General features: G+C 48.5%; 1 protein-coding gene across 1 annotated transcript in view; it reads left to right on the forward strand.

The window, feature by feature from the left end:
* MAML3 (mastermind like transcriptional coactivator 3) overlaps nucleotides 1–24,546 on the forward strand; it is a 450,207-nt gene that overhangs the window by 421,002 nt on the left and 4,659 nt on the right. Inside the window, exons 3-4 of the mRNA XM_036494970.2 lie at nucleotides 15,719–15,970; nucleotides 20,011–20,092. Of these exons, the coding sequence (XP_036350863.2) occupies nucleotides 15,719–15,970; nucleotides 20,011–20,092 (334 nt within the window). The remainder of the gene's footprint in view (nucleotides 1–15,718; nucleotides 15,971–20,010; nucleotides 20,093–24,546) is intronic.

A 24,546-nucleotide genomic window follows, 5' to 3' on the forward strand; every position in this document is an offset into this window, starting at 1 on the left:
TCCCAGGCTGCACAGATCCAGCAGACACAATCAGTGACAAGCCATGGACACTGGCTTCTGGCCATCAAGTCAAGTCAGGACCCAGTGGCCCAGAACTCCTCCAAAGGAGTGGCCCACCTGAGCTGGATGGCCTGGGAGAGCAGACGCCAGCCCTGTGCCTCCCAGCCCAGCACTTCTCAGCCCAGCGCCTCCCAGCCCTGCTCGTCCAGAGCTATTTATGACTGACTTGATCAAAGGAAGGAGCAGTCAGTCTCTCTTCTACTTGTTTAATAAAAGAAAACATAATCATAGTTTGACACATTACTTTGGGTGGATACACAGGAAGAAAATCCTATATGAGAAAGGGAGAGAGGAGGAGAAGGGGGAGGGGAAAGGAAAACAAATTGCCTGCTTAGGGAGGCCCAGTGTCACATGTCCGTGGAATCTTGTTCCTTCTGCCACCGTGGGAAAGGCCATGGCAACAAGGAACCTGCAGAGCGAGGGAGACAGATGGAGAGATGTGCAGCCACTTCCCTGATCCGAAGACAGAGCAAACGGGGAGGAAAACCATTTTGAGGAGCTCAGAGGCAATTCCAGCGTTGTGGTCCGGAGTATCTGCCACCCTCGGACGTTGTTTGTGGAAGGGGCGGGAGGTTTTTCAGAGCAGTTTTTCCATTTGTGCAGCAGCCACACTCATCTCCAAACTGATGATAGAAAACATGTTTCTACCTGGACCCACCTATGTAGACTCAGCTTCAGTCCTGCAATTTCCAGTGGCCTAATTGCTTTTGTACTGATTAATGTTTTTGTTGGAAATTACTGTTCCTGGCATCTCTAGTGTCGATGTAAAAGTTTGGTGGAATACACGCAACATTAACTATCTTGTTAAAGATACAACATGCTGTTGCTCTGCAAATCAGATTTAGCAGTAAGACCAAGAGTCATTTTCCAGCTATTTGTATTCAGTCTAGAATTTAGGCCTAGGAAATATTTAGCTATCAATTTATTATGAATTCTACTTGTCATTGAAATCCTTTAATTGGGCCAATATGTAACTCTCATTGTTCCTTCAGGCATTTTGGAGAAAGTTAAATGAAGCATTTAGCAGCAAGGGAAAAGTTGGAGAATCAAGTCCATGATGCACAAACATGAAAAAACTTCTGCTTTTCAAACTTTGGTCGCATTTCCTGTCCTCAGCTGCTGTCTTCCCCTCCTCCCCAAGCTATGCTGTGAGAGTTTTGAAAATATTCAGAGTACCGATTCTCCTACCTTCCATTGAAAACCCAGGAGCTGGAGTAGTAAAGTAGCAGGTAAAGCCACCATTTGAGGCATCAGCATCCCATGTAGGTGCTGGTTCAGGTCCCAGCTGCTGTACTTCCCATCCAGCACCTTGCTAATGGCCTGGGAAAGCTAGTGGAAGATGGCCCAGGTCCCCTTGCCAGCCATGTAGAAGAAAGAAAAAGAAAGGAAAGAAAGAAAAGCCACGTAGCGTCTTTAAAATACTAAATATCAAATTTACATGTAAGTAAGTGCAGTTTTTTAAAGTAAGGGGAACAAGGATTTACACCTGCCCTGTGAACAGGGAATGCCATTTCTGTCTGGTTTCTGGTTGCCACGTGGGCTGGACAGAGTGAGAATGGGAGACTAGAAATGAATTCAAGGTCAGAGCCACTAAGCAGAGAGTGACCCCAGAGAGTTGCATATGGTAAAAAGGGCATGAATTCTTAACTCTAGCCACAATACCCCTTACAGGCAAATTGGACTCCAGTCCTCCCATTCCCACGGGCAATAACCAGGAACCAGTGTCCTCTTGTCTCCTTTCCCTAGTGCTTCTTGCCCTTCTCAGCACCCAGCCCCATTCTAATCTTGGCTTTATCTGGCACCAACTTAATCTCCTTAAAGTAATGTGTTTATGGTTTTATTCCCTCTAAGAGCCTCTCAGGTTCCGTGTGTCTGTAGGCTGCCAGGTGTCTCTGCCTGCCTTGGACCTGTCCATGGTCAGTCCCCAGGTGCCTGCAAGCCATCTCCACTTCCTGTGCCCACCTCTCACCTTGCAGGTGACTGCTGCTTCTTTTCTTCTCTTTCTCTTCTCTGCACTCACTTCGGTGCTGCTAGCCACACAGCTCTGCCCAAAGAGAACCAGACACTGCTCAGTGACTTGCCCCAAGGCCAACAAGCCTTAGAATCCATGTGGCCTGTGGAAACTGGGATGAAACTCAAGCCCATGCCCCGTAGATTCACCCCCAAGCAGCTGGCCGCATCTGTTCAAGCTTCTTAGCACGGGTAAACCTGTGTCCTGCCTGACACTTAGTCTCCTGCAGAACAGGGTCCTCCCACTCCAGCCACAACACCTGCCCTGGTGCTCGCCCTGTGGAGGGAAAACGTGACATGCCCATTTGAATCTCAGGAAAAAGTTCATGACCAGCTCTCGTCTCACACATCATGTTCTGAGCTAAAATTATTTCTTTTTTTTTTTTCAGATTTATTTATTTTACTTGACAGAGATACAGCTGTAGAGAGATCTTCCATGCACTGGTTCACTCCCCAAATGGCCACAGTAGCCAGAGCTGGGCTGATTCAAAGCTGAGAGCCCAAAACTTCTTCTAGGACTCCCATTTGGGCATAGGAGCCCAAGGCCTTGAGCCATCCTCTGCTGCTTTCCCAGGCCATAAGCAGAGAGCTGGATCAGAAGTGGAGCATCCAGGACATGAATTGGCATTCGTATGGAATGTTAGCACCACAGATGGAAGATCAGCTTATATACCACCATGTTGGCCCCCTCACATTTCAGAATGTGTGTGGTGGATGTTTTTCTTGAAAGCGACCAACAATAATCCTTTTTCATCATGTCCAAAGTAAATCTGTTCACACAACCCATGCCCAGGGGCTTCCGTGTCATATTAAACAAGGCGGTTGGTTGCTTATTTGTTTTGTGTGTATGTCTGTTTTAGCTTTGAGTACTCTGTAGGAACAGTCAACTCCAAGATCTGGACAGTGAGACAGAAAATACCAAGAAGGGCTGGGAGGTACTGTCTAGAAGTCCAAGGAAATGGCCTGTAGCCACAGGCTCTCAGGACACGTCCTTGAACTTGGCCATAACTGCACTTTCCTGATCTCATTGCTCATCCTTAATGGAGTCCAGTGGAGAAAGTACGTCCAAGCAGGCCAGACCTCTAAAGGCTCCCCACCTGAGACTGTGCTCGTCTCACCACTTATAGATTTGGGTTCTGACCCCAAGAACCCCCCGGGACATACAGAGTGGCTGGGACCCTGTACAGCCATGGCTAGGCTGTGGGGACTGTGGCTGCCCTGTGTGAACCAGGGGCTGTCCCTGCAGGTCAGAATGCAGCTCTCAGCACCCTGTACATGGGCGTCCATTCGCTGAGGATTTATTTTTATCTACTCCTGGAGACTTATTGTCCATCCTTGGAAACTCTCTCTGACTACATAAAAAAATGGCCTTCTCAGACTCTCTGGCAGCCCAGAGTGACAGCTCAGTGGCTAAATCCTCACCTTGCATGCACCAAGATCCCATTTGGGTGCCAATTCATGTCCTGGCTGCTCCAGTTCCCATCCAGCTCCCTGTCTGTGGCCTGAGAAAGCATTAGTGGATGGCCCAAAGCCTTGGTATCCTGCATCCATGTGGGAGACCTGGAAGAAGCTCCTGTCTTTAAATCAGCTCAGTTGCAGCATTGTGGCCACTTGGGGAGTGAACCAACAGATAGAAGATCTTTCTCTTTGTATCTCCTTCTCTGTAAATCTGCCTTTCCAAAAAAAAATGAATAAATATTTTTAAAAATCTAAAAATAAAAAAGATTTAATAGGCTGGTGCGGTGCATGCTAATGCCAACATCCCATATGGGCATCAGTTCTAGTCCTGGTTGTTCCACTTTCAATCCAGGTCCTTGCTTGTGACCTGGGAAAGCAGCAGCAGATAGCTTAAGGTCTTAGGCCCCTGCACCCATGTGGGAAATTCTAGAGGAACTCCTGCCTACTAGCTTTTGACTGACTAAGCTCCAGCCATGGAGGTCATTTGAGGAGTGAATCAATGAATGTAAGATCAAATTCTCGGTCTTTCCTTCTCTCTGTAATTCTGGATTTCAAATAAAAAGATAAAGATATATTCCTTTTTATTTGACAGAGTTACAGAGAGAGGAGAGACAAAGAGAGATCTTCTATCTGCTGGTTCACTCCTCAGTGGCCAAATGGCTACAGCTGAGTAGATCCAGAGCCAGGATCCAGAAATTTCTTCTGGGTCTCCAACATGGGTTCAGGAGCCCAATGCCTTGGACCATCTTTCACTGCTTTCCTGGGAGCATTAGCAGGGAGCTGGAATGGAAGTGGAGCAGCTGGAACTTAGCCAGCACCCTTATGGGATGCCAGCGCCAAAGGCAGAGGCTTAACCTGCTATTGCCGTAGTGCCAGCCCCTGCATGACTGTATTTTAAGGCAATGTTTGCCAGGTATTATATAAAATAAGCAGCTAAAGTTAAGGCCAGAAAAACTCAAGTAAATAAAGAAGGGAGTCTTATTCTCACTGGCTTTGCTTGAGTGTTCCATAATGGGAACCCGAGACAGATTCAGAGCTCAATGAAGAGCCTTGTCGTCCCCCACTTTCACCCTCCCCAACACCCACATGCACACAATACATGCCCATACACATTGGCAAGTTTCCAGTTGTTTATAATCTCAGCTCTGGAAAAAGGTTGACTTGGAAGGATGTCATAACGGCTGCTTGAAACATTGCCTGTTCCTGAGGGCATCCTAAAGAGAACAAGAAAAGCAACGGAGAATATGGAGTCCTTAGTTGACCCAGAGTGAAAGAAAGGAAGTGCATGTGTTAGAAAGATGGCCTAGTGGGAAGGAAAACCCACAACCCAGATCCCTAGTGCTGAAAGAACCTCCTCAGGCTGAAAAACTCCCAAGCAGCTGTCCACTATCCCTGTGCGCGCCCGTCAACCAGTCGCCTGGTGTTCAGATCTCACCTTCCACCAAGCAGCTCATCAGAGCCACCCAGACATGGTGGGAGTCCGTGAAGGAAGCGAGTGGTGCTGAACAGACATGCTTGTGAGAATCACATGGCTGTTGTGCCCACAGGACCTGGGGAAGCTGTGGAAGCCAAGAACCAGCCAGGGGAGGAACCAGTTCTGGAAACTTTGAGGAAACTGTGGGGTAGCATGTCCTAGGCAGTTGATGTGGTATCACGGTGAAAAGGTGAGCCTTGCTGGGCAGCAAGAAATAGAAAGATGGTGATACATCCCCGATGCGTAAGGAAACACATTTGTGCTCTTGGAGATGTTGAGTGGAGAAAGAGATTTGGCATGTAACCCCCCACTTTAGAAATCCATGTTGTGGACAGAAGTCCATGAGAGTGGATTTATTTCTCATTCAAGAAGTTTCCCAGAAATTTCATCTTCCTCCTAGGGTCCTGTTCCACATTTGCTGAACAGTTTAGTTTTTCCCCTAAGCAAAAAATGTTCATTTGTGAGTGGGCTCATCTACTGCATGCCAGCTGAGGACCTGGTCTGATCATTAAGAAGAGAAGATGGGTTGAAAACCTGGGTTCCACTAAAACTTTCTAATGGCCTCATCAGTTAAAGGTGATGATGCTGGGAGAAAACTAGTATGAGCACCTCTTACATGCTGAGCGATGTTGATTCGTGTTACCTGAGAGAAGTTGTAGGGTGATGAGAAAATTCAAAATCTGTAGAGGAGTAACTTCTAATTCTTGCCAAATTCTTTGGAGTTATTATTTGTACAATGGTGTGAGTGTGTGTGTTGTATAAAGGGCATGTATGTCTTTGTGCATGGAGTGTGTATGTATACATGATGTGCATGATACGTGTATGACTATAAAGCATTTGCATGTTGTATACGGCGTATATGTGTGTGTGTGTACAATGTGGAGTCAGGAGCTGTATTTACTGCATGCAAGTCAAACTGTGAACACTAAGCTTCATATTTCTAAGGTTTGTCCTTCAGTCTTCCGAGATTAAGACAAGGCTTGAACCCCTATGTTTATTGGAGTCTTCAAGTACACTTACAGCATTAAGAAATGTCAGTAGAAATTGCAATACACTTAGAATTATCACAAATAGACAAGGAGTATATAAAGCATGTTCATTTCAATGGCTTTACAGTGGTCTGCTTCAGTCACAGGGACACCATTTAAAGGTGTAAAATAGGTGCTCTTCCACAAGGCTTCCCAGGCACCCTAAGTAAATAAACCTTTTTTCAAAAACTATCCTGTACATCTCCAAATCCAAACGCCAGACTGCAGACCAGGCTCTGATGGCCTGTTGCGTGACCCCAATCCCCACCTGCCCAAGAGCCCTCCCTGACTGTGAGTGAACCACTCCCCTAGATTGCCTTCTCAGCTCAGACCTCTGGTTATGTGTAATATGTGTCCATTCCAAATTCTGCTGCCTTTTGCTCTGCTTTCACTGTCCCCTGCCAAATTCTGGCCTCCTCAAAGCCCACTACTACCACTTGGGCAGCCTGCTGCCCTTGGGGCATCTGTCAGCATCCAGTGCCCACTGGTGGTATGCCCCCAGATGGGATTCAGCAATCAGAAAACCAGCAGAGCTGGCTGGCGGGGACCCTCCCTGTAGCAGGTTCTGCTTGCAGGGCAGAGCAGGGCAGGGCAGAGCAGAGCATGGAGCAGGCAGTGCAGAGCTGGTCTAACAGGGCCGCCTTCCCAGGCTGCAGCGGGCCTGGAGACAACACGGGAGTGCAGCGCTTTCCCTTCATGGCATGCCAGGCTCCTCGCCTTCCCTCTCTTCTCCCCCTCGTGTAGTGGCTGCAGCACGAATTCCATGTGGCAGCGTGGTGGTGCTCCGGTCTATAAATGGCAACACTGGCCTGCCTCCCAGTTTAACATGAGCCAGCCTGTGCATCAGTTATGTAATCTTTGCTCTGATGACTTCATCAGAAAGAATGGGAGTACTAAGAGTTGTGGGGGGTGGGGAAGACTGATAGTCCTGGAGGAAAAAAAAATCTTCATAAGCCGCCCAGCTGCAGACAGCTGAGGCACTCTCTCTGCCTATTTTTAAAGTGATGGAAGAAAGGTGGCAACCATACAGGTGAAGGAAACCTCAGGGCACAGCTGACAAGCACTTGTAGTGCATGTGACCCACCCGGGGGCCTCTGGATGCCAGCAGAGACTGCTTGCCCCTGTGGGGCAGGGCTTATACCCTGGTGGCTCCAGGTTGCTTCCATGGCCATGGTAGAGACGGCTTGTGGAGGCAAGTGGCGGTTTTCACTCACCTCTCACATGCTTGAATTCTACAGGTCTGCCTGGTTCTGCCCATGCCCTGTGGATTTAACCCTAGAATGGTGGGGGTAAAAAAACAGGATGCAGGACAATGCCATAAACAGCAGACTTGTCCACATGGATCTCAGAACCCATGCAAGATGTTAGCACCTTGGGCACTTTCTTTGGAACTTTTTGTGGAAGTGAGGAAAAGCTGGCCTCATGGCTGCCCCTGCCCCCAAATCCAGCTGTTTATGACACATTCAGATCTCAAAGGGGCACTGCCCCAGGTATATCTACTGGCTTCCACAGAGCAGTCTGTGGGCTCAGAAAGAAATGGCCCAGGTCCCAGACCCCACCAGGACCCTCCTGGAATTACTGTGTCCCCATCCGTTGTCAGCTTAAACCTACTCTCAAGGAATTATGAAGAACAGTTATGTTTATTCAAAGTACTGCTACATATTAGCAGAAAAATTTTTAAAGACTATAAGGGACCTGTGTTGTAGCACAAGGGGTTAAGCCACTGCCTGCAACATCAACATCCCACATAAGTGTCAGTTCAAGTTCCAGTTGCTATGCTTGCTACCTAACTTCCTACCAATGCGCCTCTGAGAAAGGAGCAAAAAGTGGCTCCAGGACCTCAGCTCCTGCCAGCCACAGGGGACAACCAGATGCAGTTCCAGACTCCTGGTTCTGGCTTGGCGTAGCCCTGGCTATGGTGAACACTGGGGAAGTGAGCCAGTGAATGAAAGATTCTCTCTTTCTCTCTCTCTCTCACACACTCTCTCTCTCTCTCTCTCTCTCCATCTCTCCCTGTCCCCACTTCTCTGTCTCCCTCTCTCTATAACTCTACTTGTCAAATAAATAATCTTTTAAAAATAAGTAAATAAAAAGTATGAAAACAAAATCCATTATAATCTTGTCTAACCAGATTATTCAGCAGCTAAGGTTGCAGTACTGTTTCTCTCCCCTCTCTCTAACTCTATGTGGTAACCTTTTTTCTGCGTGATTAGATAGTCTGCGAAAGCATGATTTTTATTGGCTGCCTAGTACTCATGGTATGGATGTACCATAATTTATTTAATCAAGCTCCTATTGTTATGCACTAATGAACTTTTAACCAATTTAGAGTTGCTTTGGTGTTGGAATTAATTACAACAAAGGGATCAGAACGACTATAATTTACATCAAAGGCAGCGGAGAAGCATAACTCTCAAAGTTGTGTTTTCCCTGGAATGACATAGGGTGACCACACTCCAAGTGCTGATAAGGACAAATGGTATTTTCGTTGTTTTTTTTTTTTCCTCCTCCAAGAAAGGCCTTGACAGCCTGACCTCTCCGATGACTGGTGTCACTTCACAGCTCAGGCTGCACTGCCACCTTTAACCCTTTCCTTAATAGTCAGCAAGAGTCTGAGGGCAGCTTAGAGAAGTAGTACATGGAAAACCATACTGCTTTCTCATTTCCCGTAATCCCCAGTATGGCTTTAAGCTAAAGGGCTTCGTAGCAAATTAGTTGAGTTCGGCAAGTATTTTGTTGTTGTTGTTGTTCTACTGTAGACCCAGCTTTGTGCTGGATGCTGGGAAGACATGTAGTCCAGTCCCCAACTACCAGAGACTTGGCCAGGAAGGATGCCATAAGGATGTCTTCCTGTCAGAAGATTATCACTGGTAAGCACTGGGAAAGCTGGAGCCTGCCACCTCTCTCGAGTCACTTAGAAAGACCCAGCAGGGTACACAATCACGCATAGACCATGACAGTGGACATGGGAGCTGTCTCGGCACACAAGGGGAAAAAGGAAAGGAAATGCAAAACACAGCAACACATCAAGGATGGTTATCTTGGCGTGTAGAACACACGTAGTGCCTTTGGCATCTTCATACATTTCTGCACTATTCTCTGCAGTGATTGGTTGGCGAGGGGGATCATCAAACCACATATTTTTAATATGTTCTTATTGAGAAAGGGACAAAGAGCTCCTAATCTCTACTTCATGCCTCAAATGCCCGCAAGAGCAGAGCCAAACCCAGAAGCCAAGAACGCATTCTGGTTCTACCACATGAGTGGCAAGAGCTGAATTACTTGAGCCATCACCAGCGCCTCTCAGAGGCTGCATCGGCAGAAGCCGGGAAAGCAGGAGCCAGAGGTGGGCATTAAACCCAGGCACTTCAGTTGGGAATGCAGGCGCTAAACCACCAGAGCAAACTTTGTAAGAAACAACTGTGACCCCCTAGGGACACCACAATTTGAGGATATTCAAGTGGCTTATCCTAAGCAGTGTTGTATTTACACAGACCCTGTCCACACCCTCTCATTCTAAATTACTTATAACACCTAATGTGCATGCTGTATAAACAGCTGTTACACTGTATTCTTCGGGGAATAATAGTGAAACAAATGTCGGTACATGTTCAATACAGATGCAGTGTTTCCTTTAATAGTTTCGATCTGTGTACAGTTGGCTGAGCCCTCCGATGTAGATCCCATGGTTACCAGGGGCTAATGGTAGTTGCTTTATCAAATGTAGAGATGCCACTCTGCTCACTGAAGACCTAGAAAGAAATCCAAGTTTCAAGTTGTAGCTGCATTATTTTGGGAGCTAAACTAAAACCGGAAACTCATGACAGAGAGGTGGTGGCAATGACTCTGATATGGATGGGGTGTGACCATCACCAGACATGTGCTGGAGCAGAGTTTTGGTCAGGGTCACTTGGATTCTCCTTTCTTGAAGATCAAACAACAAACTCTACTGAACCCAAGAGCCACCTTAGCCTTGCGCCTCAAGTCACTGCTATTAGAGCCAGAAGCTTCCTAAATTGATAGGCATTGCTCCAAAACTCAACCGTCCTGGAGACAACAGCACCGCACATCAGGAAACAAACCTTTCCCAGCAGCCTTCCTGAATACCCTTCTAGACAGAGGTGCTCGCAGGGGGAAGGCCCTGGTGCAATTCTGCTCTGAATGGAGCACAAGTGACTCTCCCAATCCAGAGTGCAAGCCCATCCTACCAGGCCTGTAAGCCATCCTGAAACCGTATCTATGAGCCACTTCAAAGGGAACTACAAAGTTTCGGTTTTTGTTTCTTCCTTGCCCTCAAGGGTGAATGGTCTCTTCATGTGCCCTTTGTTTAAATGTCGAAGTTGATAACACGGAGGCATCCCGATTTGGGCAGTCAGATCCCATATACAAAATAAAGTGTGTTTCTGTGCACTTTGCAGGCTCAGCCTTTGATCCCGATAGTGTTCCGGCCTTTTTCGGACTGTGTCCAGGCCGCTTCCCCTACCATGCCCATTTCTTTATGCCCCAGAGTTCTCTTGGGTGGTCTGCTCAATTAAGACCAGATGCATGTCATAGTCCGTGGAAAAGTCAAAATCCCAAAGATGCCACTGCTGGCTGGAGGGGTGTGAGGGGGGGGGGGCATCAGACAAGTTCCTTAGGCTCTCCGCAACGCTGGGAATTTTTTTATCAGAACCATAGCTTTCCCTGGTGCTCACGTCACACCTGGGAAAGCTTGGTGATGGCTGGTGTTCTCTTAGCAAGCTAGTTAGTTACATTGAACTCCCTTCTTCCTGCCTGGGCACCTCCCAACCTTCACAGCAGAGGGGCGACCAAATCGTGTCCTACCTGGAGGAATCTCGGGCTTGGGCTTTGCTCAGGACACTTGGCTTTGCTCAGACATCACTGGCCCAAGTAAGTGATAATTTTGTTTCAAATGCAGAGGAATCTGCAATAGGAATCCCAGCAAAAGATGCCTGTGACCGGCAGTGGCCACCAGGATTACTTGCACCTGCGGTCACCTGGAGAGCCAGCTAACCACCACGTGTCCCGTCCCCACTGCCCGGAGGTGCCCTGGGACTTTGCATGTCTCACAAGCTCCAAGGCAGCACACTTGGGGAAGCCCTGCCTTAAGCCCTGGGGTGTTCCCCAACTGCCCATCCTGGAAGGGCAGGGGGGAGTTTTTAGCACCTTCCTCATCATCATTTCCTCTTCTGCACCACCTCATGAACTCCACTCGACAGACTCTGAAGTTTTCATTGTCAAAGGGGCGGCCTGTGGAATAGAGTTCTTTAAGAGATGCAAACTCTGATGGATTCCTACCCCCACCCCCCGCTGCTCTGGCCCTGTGCCCAGCCAGGAGTGAATGTAGCCCTCACGTCTGACACTCTTGTACCTTCTGGAAAACTGGAGCAGTTGGGGGTAGCGGGCAAAGAAGGAGCGTACAGATCTTGGGCGGATATCTGTTTGGATTGCAGACTGCTTTTTCTTTGATCGGGTGTGTGTGTGTGTGTGTGTGAGAGAGAGAGAGAGAGAGAGAGAGAGAGAGAGAGAGAGAGAGAGAGAGAGAGAGAGAGAGAGAGAGAGAGATAAGGGAGAGAGGAGAGATTCGTGCACGCATTTATTTCCCCCGTAGCTCAGCAGGTCCCCTCCTGGATCGCCTACACTCCCGGGCCACTGGCCGGTGCGGGGTGGCCGGGGTAGGGCTTGGACACGCGCGGTCCCCGGAGACCCCACGCATCCCGCCGGCCACCGCCCCTCGGCCCGCGCCCGGGGTCGGCGCGCCGGCTCCTTTGTTAGGGACGCCAGCGCCCAGAGGCCTCGCCCGGCTGGCGGGAGCGCCGGGGCCCCGACTGCCTTTTCCAAGTCGGCCAAGTACTTGTCAGCTTGAAAGGCTGCAGTGGAGAGGCTAAATGACGCCCCAGGGGACAGTTTAAATCAATTCCTAAAGTCCCCACAGGCAGCTCGCAGGCCGCGCGCCCACCAAGCCCGCGAGCCTTCCCCGCGCCGGCTTGAGGGGGCCCTCTCGGGGCAGGTGCGCGCCGGGGCGCGGCAGGGAGAGGGGACACGCCACCCTGCGGCCCCTGGGTGGTGCCCGCTGCCTGACCCGGCTCCTCTCCTCGCCCCCCTCACACTACACTCCTTCTCCCGCCAGCTCCCGGCCCTTCCGTTTCCTTCCGCGCCCTCCCCTTGGGCGGGAAGCGCCAAGTCTCGGTCGTGAGCAGCCAGCTCCGTTGCGGGGGCGTGGGGAAGGGGAGGGGAGCGCAGAGGAGAGGAACGCACCCCGAGCCGGGCGGCGGTGAGGAGAGAACTCATTTTGTGTAAAGAGGGCCTCGAGTCACCAGGGAATTCCTGGATTGTCTCGGGCTGTCGTGCGCGGTGTCCATCACGCCGCGCGAGCACCATCTGCTCGGTATTATGCTCGCAGTTGCCAGGCTACCTGCTGTACGCAGTAACACTTGACTGCCCGGGCCCGCCAGCGCCGCGGCCGCGCGCCCGCCGGATTGAGCCATCTGCGCGGGGCGGGCGGGGCGGCGCGCCTTGGCCCAGGCCGGCCTCACAGCGCCATCTGCCGGCGGCGCGGCGGCGGCGGCTTCCCGGCTCCGCGTGGCTCCCGCGTGGCTCCCGCGTGGCTCCCGCGTGGCTCCCGCGTCCCGGGCCGGGTCGCCTGCAGAAGGCCACGGCCGCGGGGTGTCCTCCCGCACGCGTCCCCGGAGCCCCCCGCAGCCTCAAAGGGACCCTCCTTTCCCCGGAGCCGCCAGCAGCCCTGATTCTCCCTCACCCAAACACCGCTTGCAAACACTTCAGAGAAATCAACATTGACCCGCGCTGGGGTTTCTAAATAAACAGCTGGCTCGTTCTTAGATTGTTTTCACAGTGGCTGGGATTTGTGGGGAACCTGAAAACCTAACCTTAGGGGAGATGAGAGTGGTGTCTGTTTTGTTTTGACATCTCCCGCCTCACTTTTTAGCCCTAAAAGGCTAAGATTCTTTTCCCCAGAGGGAAAGATGGGTAGGATAGATTCTTGACTTTGGTTCCTGGACTTTCTCCCTTTATTTCCCTGAATAGGGAGAGGGTTTAGCGAAAAGGGAAACCCACGAGGGCCCCTGGATCTGAAGGGGAAGCAGCGGAGGACACAAAGGGAGGACTCCCGGGCAGGCAGTGGAGAACAAGCCAGCAATTAAAACACTAAAAATACTGTCTCATTTGGCTTCAAGGCATCACATTTCGCATGACGAAGGCGCAGCCTGGTTTCTTCTAACAGGCACAACCCAGTGTGTGGGGCCCTCACAAACTGGGGGCAGCACCTCGGGGCCTGGGCCTGGGCCTCCAAGCTGCTGCAGCAAGGGTGCGGGCTGCATCCCAAGGCGGAGCGGGGGCTGCAGGCCTCTCCCACCTGCTGTGACTTGGTACAGGAACCTGGTGGGAGAGTTCCAGAGCTGGGGCTTGTGGAAGGCAGTCCATGAGCGATGTACAAAGGCCCACCTGCTTGGGGAGGGTCTGGATGGGGGGGGTCACCTCTCCCTCAGCTAACCTGCATGCGAAGGCTTTGGAGAGAAATCCCTGGGGGCAATACCGGGGAGTAATAACCTGACCTGCCCGACCGAAAGAGTTTTTGAAGTACTACTTTGGGTCTCAGGAAGACAGGGACAGGAAGCGACCATTGTCAAGTCCCCATGCATACCTTGCCTCTCTCTGGCCCACTCCCCAGCTGCGTGGGGGCTGGACACACATCCCAGCGCCCGAGATCAACAGAGCCCAGCTCAGCCAACCCACCCCTCCCAAACAATCGAGCTGAAAAAAACTTTATATCATTCTTGGGTCTCGTTTCCTTGCAGCTTTGCACCTCCTTATCAATTCCAGAGAAGTATCGAATAATACTGAAAAGCACTGGAGGGAATTGTTGCTGCTCCTTGGCTGGGTGTGTGTACTTCCGCTGTGAATTCATATTGGTTCCAGCGTCCAGTCTGTTCGTCACCTGTGTCTGGTGGTGGTGAGAACAGCCTTGGAAAGAGACAAACGTTTGCAGCAAAAGGGACGGCACCCCCCCAGATATGTAGCCCCCTGCAGGCTTCAGTCAGAAAGTACACTTTCAGGGGGCATTAGACCCCCTCCTGCTTCTCAGTATAAAACATTTTTGTCAATATCAGCTGACAGCTCATTACTGTCTACTGAGTAATTGTGTTTTTACAGAGTATACAAAGACAAAAACTTACCCTCATTGCAGCAACAGTGCTTAGCTATGAAGAACGGAACGCAGTGTACTGCCAAGAGGGACACCATGGTCAAGGCTCTTCATGAGGCTTGTGTAACATGCAGAGTGCGGAAAACTGAGACTTTCAGAATTTGGAGACACCAGAACAAGCTTGCTTTTTGAAGGACCCTCACACTTAGTCCACAGGTAGTTCTTAGGTGCTGTTGACCTGGAATCCATCATGGACTCAGGAGGGCTTGAGCTAGAGGAAGGGCTGCCAAGTTTGGGGTCAAATTCAGTGCTTCCAGGTCCTAGCTGGGCAGAAGCTACTGGACTACCTCACTAGAACTCATGAAGCTGTTGTTTCTTGGTGAGAAAACTAGTTTGGTTTTGCTGGCTCTGTTTCCTTTTGGGTGATGCAGAGCAAAAGCAAGAGCCACTGAAGACAGTTTAGGGAATCCACAAAACAGGGAACGTGACGGCTCAAGATCAGACGGGAGTGCGGCCAGCCCAGGATGTGGGGAGGCAACCAGAGGCTATCTGTCCAGGACACACCAAGATAAACCCCAGGCCCTTGCTTGGAGCGGAAACTGCCTGAGAGATTGACTATATCCATTTCCAAAGGACAGTAAAGCAAAGAGGGGGAATTGTTAAGCTCCAGTTGGATAAAGATTTTGTTATTCACGTTCTTCTGTTACTTCTTAGTTCTCACAAAAACGCCATGCCCACTACGACCTGTGTTCAACCCTCTGCAGCCCACGAGTCAACTCCTCTTGGATCAGACTGCTTGACACAGTAGTGAATTTAGAATATTTTGGTAGACTGTTCAGACAATGCTTGCTGCTGCTAAGCGTGTATAGTAGAATGTGGAGGAAGAATGTGGAAAGGAATCTTAATGCCACATACATCTCAAAGCCTCAGCTGTCCTCCCCTGGCAGTCTACGCTGTGCAGCTGTTGAAGACCCCCCACCCCGGTAGTCCCTTGGGCTGTGTGAACTGAGGTCTCTACTGCTTTACCTCCTGTGGCCTGAGGTCCAGTCCTTAAGTTGCCGCAGGGATTCAAGTGATCCAGTCCATCCCCCACCCCACCCCGTAATTAAATAACCCTGGATCTGAGAGACTGGGTCCTGTTTCTAAAGATGTTGGCAGATAACAGCCTTGGTCAGTGTAAAACGCTCGTCCCCATCAATGACTCTGCCCAGCAAGATTTTTGAAATAGAGATCTCAGCTCCAAGATATCAAATATCAGATCTGGTGACTCAACAACTCCAGCCATGTTGCTATATGAGAAGTCAACCATTTTGGCCAAGTAGACAGAAAAGAGTTTTGCTTAACAGGCACGGCCAAGATGCCTTGTTCCAAGGTTCCTGGCTCAAAGTGAGGGCGTATTCACTTTTGCTGGGCAACCACACGAAGTGAGAGCCCAGTCCCTGAGCCTGGACCTCTGCCTGCTCCCAGTGCCTGGAGCTTCCCCTTCCACTAGCAGTGGGTCACCATGTCTCCATCTCTTCTTCCCAGGAGCAGCAGCACTCCGTGGGGATTCCCCGGAGCAGCGGCCCCATGCAGTCCACAGTGGCGCCGGGCTCTGGAGGCCTGGTCTCTGGGGCCAGTCCTGGGGCTCCAGGCTTCCTGGGCAGCCAGCCCCAGGCGGCGCTCATGAAGCAGATGCTCATGGACCAGCGGGCCCAGCTGATGGAGCAGCAGAAGCAGCAGTTCCTGCGTGAGCAGCGGCAGCAGCAGCAGCAGCAGCAGCAGATTCTGGCTGAGCAGGTAACATTCCCCCACGGTGTGACACATTCATTTTTGCATGCATTTATTTGGCACCTGCTGTCTGTGACAGGATCACAGTTTGTGTCCTCTACCGCTTTCCCTCACAGTCTAGCATTTCCTGGGAATCATGGGACCACCTGTGGGATGGAGACCTCACCAATAACTGGACTTTTTTCCTATAAGGAATTAGGCTATTCCCCCAAGACTGCACTCCACCATCATCTTCAAGCTCCTTTTGCCAGACATTTTTTCAACCCACACCTGCCCCGTCTCCTGATTTTAGATAGAGGGGCCATGTTGTGAGCACACCTTGGGACCAGCTTCCATTCTCCCTAAGCCTTCATATTTCTAACATGATTCAAAAAATAATCACTCAGAGAACTTTGTTTCTTGGAGGAACGTGGCAGGAGGAGGGATTGAGAATTCTATAGAGCTGGTCACGAACAAAGGACCAGGGACAATGATGTAACAATAGGCCAACAGAACTACCTGGAAACCTGACCTGGGGGTCACACTTAAGAAATCTTCCCAACAGCTTTTAACACAGTTCAAGAAAGCTGTGGGCTGAAGCCTGACACAAATACACCTTTTCCAACCAGCTTCTGTGTCCACCCTTGCCATATCATTCTTCCAGCTGCGGAAGTAGCTCTCCCTGCATACTGCGCCTGTCTGCTTCCATTTGTTTTGCCTTCATGGATGGCTGTGCCTGTTGTAACATTACCTCTGGGAAAGGCTGGAGGCTGTTCAGAGAGGACCCCTAGTCAACTTCTCCAAGGGCCTGCACAAGGAAAGCATCCACCCCGCAAGCTCTTTGTAATAGAACAAATGAAGATGCCTCTTTCTTCATCTGCCTTTATAGAGCTCATTCCTCCCCTTCTTCCCCCCAGTTATGCTTCATAGCTAACCTTCTAGAATGTTCCTAACTGGGTCAGAGTTTTGGAACTGTTCCAAACATCCACCCCCCACATATATCCAAGGTACCGTGTGGGACACAGGTTCGCAGATGGCCCTGCTAGCCAAGAACAGCAGTTCAGAGTCACACCAGCCATTTCCCAAAGAGAAGAATTTGTACTGTGGAGCACAATTCCCTTACGTTCCATTTCTGCTTTTGTTCCTTTACAGCTATGTAATTATCTCCCTTTTCACCAAGGTCAGTCAGCTGCCTGGCAGCTATTGTACAAACAAACCCGCATCCCTCTCACCCTGCATAAGGTGTGTGACAAGGAAGCATGCTAATATCTCTCAGACAGTGATAAATGGAACTGCAGAGAGAAGCTGGGCTTCAGAAACCCTCCCCTCAGCCAATCCCAGGCCATTTCAGGTGCTTTGAGTGATGGTTTCTGATGTGCGTGCTGCGAGCAAAGCGTACGCAGCAGGCTCAGTGGCTGAACGCAGCCCGCTGGGCCAGGAGAGCGGCTGTTGTTGCAGGGTGAAGTTAGCTAGGTTTCCCAGGAGCAAGGCAGGAGGTGGCAGAGCAAGAGCAGACATGCATCAGGATGATGGCGAAAGAAAGGGAACCAGCGCTGAGAATCTTGGCTATGGACAGTATAGGGCTGCTATCCTGGGGGAGGATAACAGAATAAGAAACTGTGGTCTGATTCCAAGGGGACTTCAAAGCATTTCTGGAAAAGGAAATTGAAAGGTAAGTTTATTTTGATACAAAGCAACCCTGAACTCTATGTACAATGTTTTCCTAATCTACATGTTCCACAGCTGTTTGGAAAGCCCTTTGTAGGCATGGGTTTCAGAAACTTTGTCCCAACACAAACACATCCTTTACTTGCGTTTCCCATGCATTTTTTGAAGGGTCTATGTGTATGGCTTCTTAGCAGCTGTGTGTACCAACAGATGCAGGGGGACACAGCAAAGCTCTCTCTGCTCAAGGTCAGCATCTTCTCTCTGCTTGCAAAGTAACTTGCCCCTTTCTTCATCTGCCAGGTTAGGTGTTAATAACCCCCCTCATAGAAGCCTGGGGGAGGATGATATAAAATGATTGATGTCTGTACAATTCTTTGGGAGTTGTGCACTCCGCACATGCATTTGTGGGGACCTGTCACACGCCCCCCAGGGTCACTGCCAGCCTACACGTGAGGACATGCTTACTGCTGCAAATGTTCCCAGAGGTCTACCAGTAGTATGCTCGCAGCTTCCCATTTCAAGACTAAATATTGGCGTATCAACACTGTGCTCCTCAGCTTGATCTCTCCAGCACTGAACAGTGTCTCAGCACTTTCCATTTTGGAAACACTTGAGTTTCCTGAGAGCCCATGTGAGGCAAAACGGAAGGATTTGGGATCCTGCGTGTCTTTGGGAATTTGAACATGAGTCTCCGTGGACTTGGAAATCAGAGCAAGGCAGGTTGAAAGCAGGCACGAAGTAACATTTAATGCCTTATTCTCCGAGAGCGTAAAGCGTGTCGCCTCTCGCCGATGTAGCACGCCTTGACAGAACATAGAATTTTAGATCTGAAACATTGGGAACTTGGTGCCTCATCATTGTAGCCATGATAACCCTAAGGCCAGGGAGCTGCTATGATTTATCCGAAACCACGGAGCCACAGAGGGACAGAGCTGGGAACTCATGGCTTCTGACTCCAGGCCAACACCCAACCTCGTTGCAAGCTGGGCAGTAAAATTCTTGCTGGAAGCTTGGCTGCAGAGCTGCTTTTCCAAGCTCAGCCTGCTCTCAAGCAGGCCCTTACATTGCTGCCTGAAAGACCTGCTGGTTTCTTATCTACACTGCAAGGGGCTACAGAACCCGATTCGTCACAACCATTTCCCACAGAACACTGCAGTAGACAGCACAAGATGAGTGAACGGTATAGAAGCTGCTTTTCTGTTTGCTTGTCAGAATGCTGGCTAGCCTCGGAGAGAAAAAGCAGAAGAAAATTATAGAGGAGAGAAGACAGAAATAAACACAGGCGTTAAGAAGTGGTCAGTGTATGTTATTGCTGTAATGAACACTCTGAGGAGCAGGGACCTTGTCCTGTGTTCTCTGGAGCCCTTGCAGTTGAAGGGTGTTTCATGAATATTCAAGAGCTGTGGAAGGAGGTCAGCTGACCTCCCCAAGGTCATGCAGGCAGAGAACCAAAACCTCTTTCTCTGCTATTTCCACCTCCCTCTACTTTTCTTTGCCTTTGCACATGTAGCATGATAATGATCTTAACAGTCTTCAAAGTCTATTGGTAACAATGTTAGCAGTACGGAACCTCCTGGTTCCTGGTAGATGAAGAATCCCATGTGATTTCCCCAGCACAGTAAGAGCTGAATATTTCACCTGCAGAGATGTATTTTGCAGGCCATGTGGTTTCATGGGAATGAGATTAGCCTTTGTTGGAGCCCCTGAGAATCCCATCTTCGAAGACCCAAAGCATCCATTTCAGTCATTCAAAAGGAGTTGCTTGTCACTTTGAGCTCAGTCACCACCTCCCTGTGGTGTTGGGACATCCAAGTCAAAACAGCTTCCCTCAGTACACAGTACTCATGAGGTAGCAGATCCACACGACAGACAGGCACCAACAGGCACCTACAGTGGTGCTCATAATGGTGGTGTTCCTACCAGCTACCAACATATTATATCTTCATACAATGGAACACTATTCAACCATGAGAATGAGCAAGCAACAGCCATGCATGTCATCAGGGAGTCTCACAGAGTGGCCGATGTAAGAAGCCAGACACAAAAGCAGCACTGTAGAGAATTCTTTTCTGTGGAGTACAGAAGCAGGTGGAACTAACTGATGATGTTCAAGTTAGGCTAGAGGCGTCCCTGAGGCATTGGGAGGGTGATGGCTGTGAGGGTCACAGGGGACTCCCAGCAGTGTTCTGTTTCCTGCCTGATGGCCTGGGTTGCCTGGCTTAAGCTCAGTATAGAAAATCCACGCAACTCTACACTTGACACTAGTGCACTCACCTATATGCCTATTACTCTTCAAGACAATGTTGATTAAATTAAAATGCTCCCCCCCTTGCTAGGGATGTATAATTGAGTTTTCTCTCCCTGTCTCACCTCCCTGCCTCTTTTGCCCTGTGTCATTCCAGCAATTGCAGCAGTCACATCTACCCCGGCAGCACCTCCAGCAACAGCGGAATCCGTACCCCGTGCAGGTCAATCAGTTTCAAGGTAAGGCTGGTGCACACCTCTTCTATTTTCTATTTTCCAGCACTGAACTACAAGTGAATGTGTAGCCAATGGTGTCACGCCTTATATGCTGTATTTGTATCCAGGTAATACTCACAACCATTTAACAGCTAGGAGAATAATACCAGCCAATCAGAATGGATTGCGGCAAACAGGAATTAAGCTTTTTATTACTGGGTCATAGAGGGGTGCTGGTGGGCCCTGGGAGGGGTCTCAGTAGTTCTGGGAGGAGAGACAGGGGCAGTATTTAGAGCATTTAAAAAGTCTAATATTCAACAAGAATATACTGGTGCCTGTTGACCCAATGTCTAGATCATCATCTTAGTGACTACAGGAGTACAGGGGCAAAAATCCCGTGTCACATCTGTCTTGCTAATGCCATCAGATCAGCTGGCTGAAGACCTCACTTTCCAATAACCAGCTTTCAACAGCACCTGACTGGTATCTGATACCCAGAACACAGACTGGGCCTTGAGGTCCGCAGGGCTGCCCTGGCCCTGCTGCCATTTGAAAGGTTCCTGAAGCATGATGCTATAGCAGCAGGCACACCAGCACTGCCCAGCCTCTGTAATAGGAAAGGCGCTTAAGAATCAGATTCTTCAGTCTCCAAAATGGAGAGAGAGAGAGAGAGAGAGAGAGAGACTCTGAGGCTCTTTGTAAGGGGTAAAGGAAAAGACTAAGAATCCTTTCCAAAGTTTTTTCTTACATTTTATTATATTATTATCATCATTTTATGATACAGTTCCATAGGCTCCTGGCATTTCCCTTATCCCCCCCCAATTCCCTCCCCCCCTCGGTTCCTCTATATCATTACGAAAATATAGTTCTTCATACACAGTCATATGTCCATCATTGCAGGCATGGACAATGGCAGATAGTCCAGCATCCTATTGTCAAGATATAGTGAACAGTTTCATTATAAGTCTATCTTTGTCTGGAAGTAGAGATGCATACTACATTGCATCCTCACATCTGAATGTTAGTCTCCATTTCACAGCTACTGTACATCCCCTTAAATGAAAAGTCGTAATACAAAATCAACAATAGAAAGAATAGAAATTTACAATGCCATGAAGTTAAATGACATGTTACTAGATATGACAGTCTCCATTACACAGCTACTATACATCCCTTTAAATGAAAAGCCACAAAACAAAAATCAACATCAGGGAGAAAAAAGAAATTAATAACACCATGAAGTTAAATAACATGCTGCTAAATGACTAACGTGTAGCTGAAGAAATGAAAATCAAGAACCTTCTTGAAGAAAATGATGCCACTGCATGATCTATGAGTCATGGAATGATTTAATTAGAAGAAAGTGTTTTTGAAGAGATGAAACTAACAGAAAACAACAAAATCCATGCGATATAGTTTCCGCTGTTTTTTGTTGGTGAAGTGTGTCTCTTCTAGACAATAAATAGATGGGTTTTGTTTTTTAATCCAGTCTACCAATCTATGACTCCTTTCCAAACTTATCCAAGGAGTTTTCAGGAAGCTAACAGCAGAATCACCCAGCAGCAGGAACCCTAATTTCCATCCTTTGCCCAATTATGGGGTTGCTATCAATGTGTCCTGATTTCTCAAATGTCACCTATCCCTTCAAGAATGTGCTGGGAGCTGTGAGACCTCCTGCATAGAAATATACATATATCAAGGTTATCCACAGTCTGAACAATTCCTGATCTAAGTTAGCATTTGTCAACCTTAGGGTTGCAATGCACATAATTATGAAAACAATTGAATGAGTAACAGCCAAAACACCTTTTAAGTGAAATATGCTACAAACAACCGGGAGCTCTTGTTTATGTAATAAGCTCACATGTATCTCCTGGGTCGTGTACTACATACACATGTATCACGGTTTCAATTTCGGAGGCCACGAATGTTTGCTCATGGATCTCACTGTGGATTCCCCACGAAAACACAAGGTCCTGGGCTAGCGCTCCGGAAAGCTGCCTTCTGCAACACTGGTATCCCGTATTAGCAACCATTCCAGTCCCGTGTGCTCCACTTCCAATCCATCTCCCTGCTAATGGCCTGGGGAAAGCAGCGGAGGATAGCCCAACTGCCTGGGCCCCTGCTATCCTCATGGGAGACCTGCAAGAAGCTCCTGGCTTTGTGGTCTGGCCCTGGGCTGGATCTCTCTGGGGAGTAAATCAGCAGGTGGAGACTCTGTGCATCTATCCCCCCTCTTTGTGACTCTTTCAAATAAATAAATAAATCTTAAGAAGAAGAGAAAACACTAGGGCTCTATAGGCACTCCTTTCCACCCCAGGACATCTGTATCAAATCCCTTGACACAGGGAGGAATTGGGATTGAGTTGATCTGTAAGTGCCTCTCTCATGTTATCCTGAATGGGGAAGAGCCATTATTCCATACACTTGCAGGTACTTCAAGCACTTCATGGAAAATGTAACTGTAAGGTAAATTTACTTTGGTACAAACATTTTGTTTGTAATTTGATTGGATTTTTGCATCAAAAAATTTTTTTCTTTTTCTTTTCCTTCCCTTTCCTTCCCCTTTCCTTCCTTCTTTCCTTTCTCTTTCTTTCAAATGTACAGAGAGACACACAGTGACAGACAGCTCTTCCACTCACTGACTTACGCTTCAAATGTCTGCAACAACTAGGGTGGGCTGTGCCAAAGCCAGGAACTAGGAACTCCATCCAGATCTCCCACATGAATGGCAGGGACTCAGATACTTGAGACATCACCTGCTGCCTGTTAGGGCGCACATTAGTAGGAAGCTGGAATTGGAAGCCCGACCAGGACATGAAGGCAGTCCCTGTGATGTGGGATGCAGGCCTTCCAAGCCGTGTGCACCAAATGCCTGCCCCACCCCGCAATCATATATTTTAATTTTACTTTCGCCTTAGTGTGTGTTGCAGATGCTGAGCTCTCTTCTGCAGCAGCCCTAGTTCTCTCACTTGACCCTGCATCCAAATCACCATGGAGCTCACGAAAGCACTGGCAGCCCCATTGTCTCTGAGTCAGTAGGCATGCCTGAGAATGTGCATTTGTGATAAGTCCTCCAAGAGTTGCTGATTCCACCAGCTAGGGCACCACGCTTTGGAAATCACTGTTTAAAATTATGAATTGATGAAAAACATAGAGTCTGACAAGTGCAGCACAGCATCCCTTGAGTTTTCTAAATTCGTTAGTGATTATTTTTTGAAGAGACCCACCAAAATTTCCCTCCTGTGTTGGCAGAGAACATAGACATATCCAAATATGTGTACACTTGACCCTCTGTATCTTTAATTCACCCAACCTGTGTCAAGTGTGTTTTTTCATATCCCATTGTACTAAACACATGCATATTTTTCTTCTCATTATTCCATAAGCTATACAGTAAAACAGCTTTGTGTATAGTGTGTATCTGGAACTAGGTATGATAAGTAACCTAGAGATGATTTAAATGATCCAGATGTGCTTATTTAGAGGCAAAATGCTACACCGTTTCACAGCAGGGTCTTGAGTGTCCCCAGGTTTAGGAAGTCAAAGGAAAGTCCTGGAACCATTCCTTCTCAGATACCCAGAGATTACATGTATTGGAATGATACCCTTGAACTATTCTGAAGCCCTAACCCCCATGTAATCAGCCCAGAAACTTGACCCTGCAAATGCCCTAGAGCCAGGGTGGCAATCCCATTGTCCTCAGTTTGAGATGTAATCATTAACCAGGATTTCCATAGAGTCTACTGATACCCCACATTAGGAAATAATCTGGGCCTGGAACAATGGCTCAATTGGCTAATCCTCCCCCGTACAGGTGCCAACATCCCATATAGGCACCAATTCCTATCCTGGTCACTCCACTTTCCATACAGCTCCATGCTTATGGCCTGGGAAAGCAGTGGAAAGCGGTTCAAAGCCTTAGGACCCTGTACCCTTGTGGGAGACTCAGAGGAGGCTACTGGCTCCTTCCTTCAGATCATATCAGCTCCAGCCATTGCAACCATTTGGGGAGTGAACCAGCAGGTGAAAGATCTTTCTCTTTCTATCTCTCCTCTTCTCTGTAAGTCTGCCTTTCCAATAATAATTTTTAAAAATCTTTTAAAAAGAAAAGAAAAAAGAAAACAGCCTGATCACCAAGAGACGCATAGGTAGAGACTGAGTGAACAGCAGCCCCCTGTTCACAGGTCGTCGCAATGGTCTCCCTCCAGGTTCCTGCCTCTGGGCAGTATCACGTGTCTGAAATGACACATAATTTTTTCACAAATACAGGCTTCTCGCAAGTGAAAATAGAATATAAATCCCATTAAGAAAAAATTCCAGACTATCACCGGTATTTGAATACTGATTTTCCTTGACGTTGTGTTAACCAGCAGACAAGAAAATAGATGTGACTATAGCATCTCACAATAATATCTCTTTTTAGTCAAAAAGGAAATTTAAAAATGGTCTGTTGTTTAACATACATGGGAATCAGG

The sequence above is a fragment of the Ochotona princeps genome, chromosome 7 (genome assembly GCF_030435755.1).
Source record: "Ochotona princeps isolate mOchPri1 chromosome 7, mOchPri1.hap1, whole genome shotgun sequence".
NCBI classification, from domain to species: Eukaryota; Metazoa; Chordata; class Mammalia; order Lagomorpha; family Ochotonidae; genus Ochotona; species Ochotona princeps.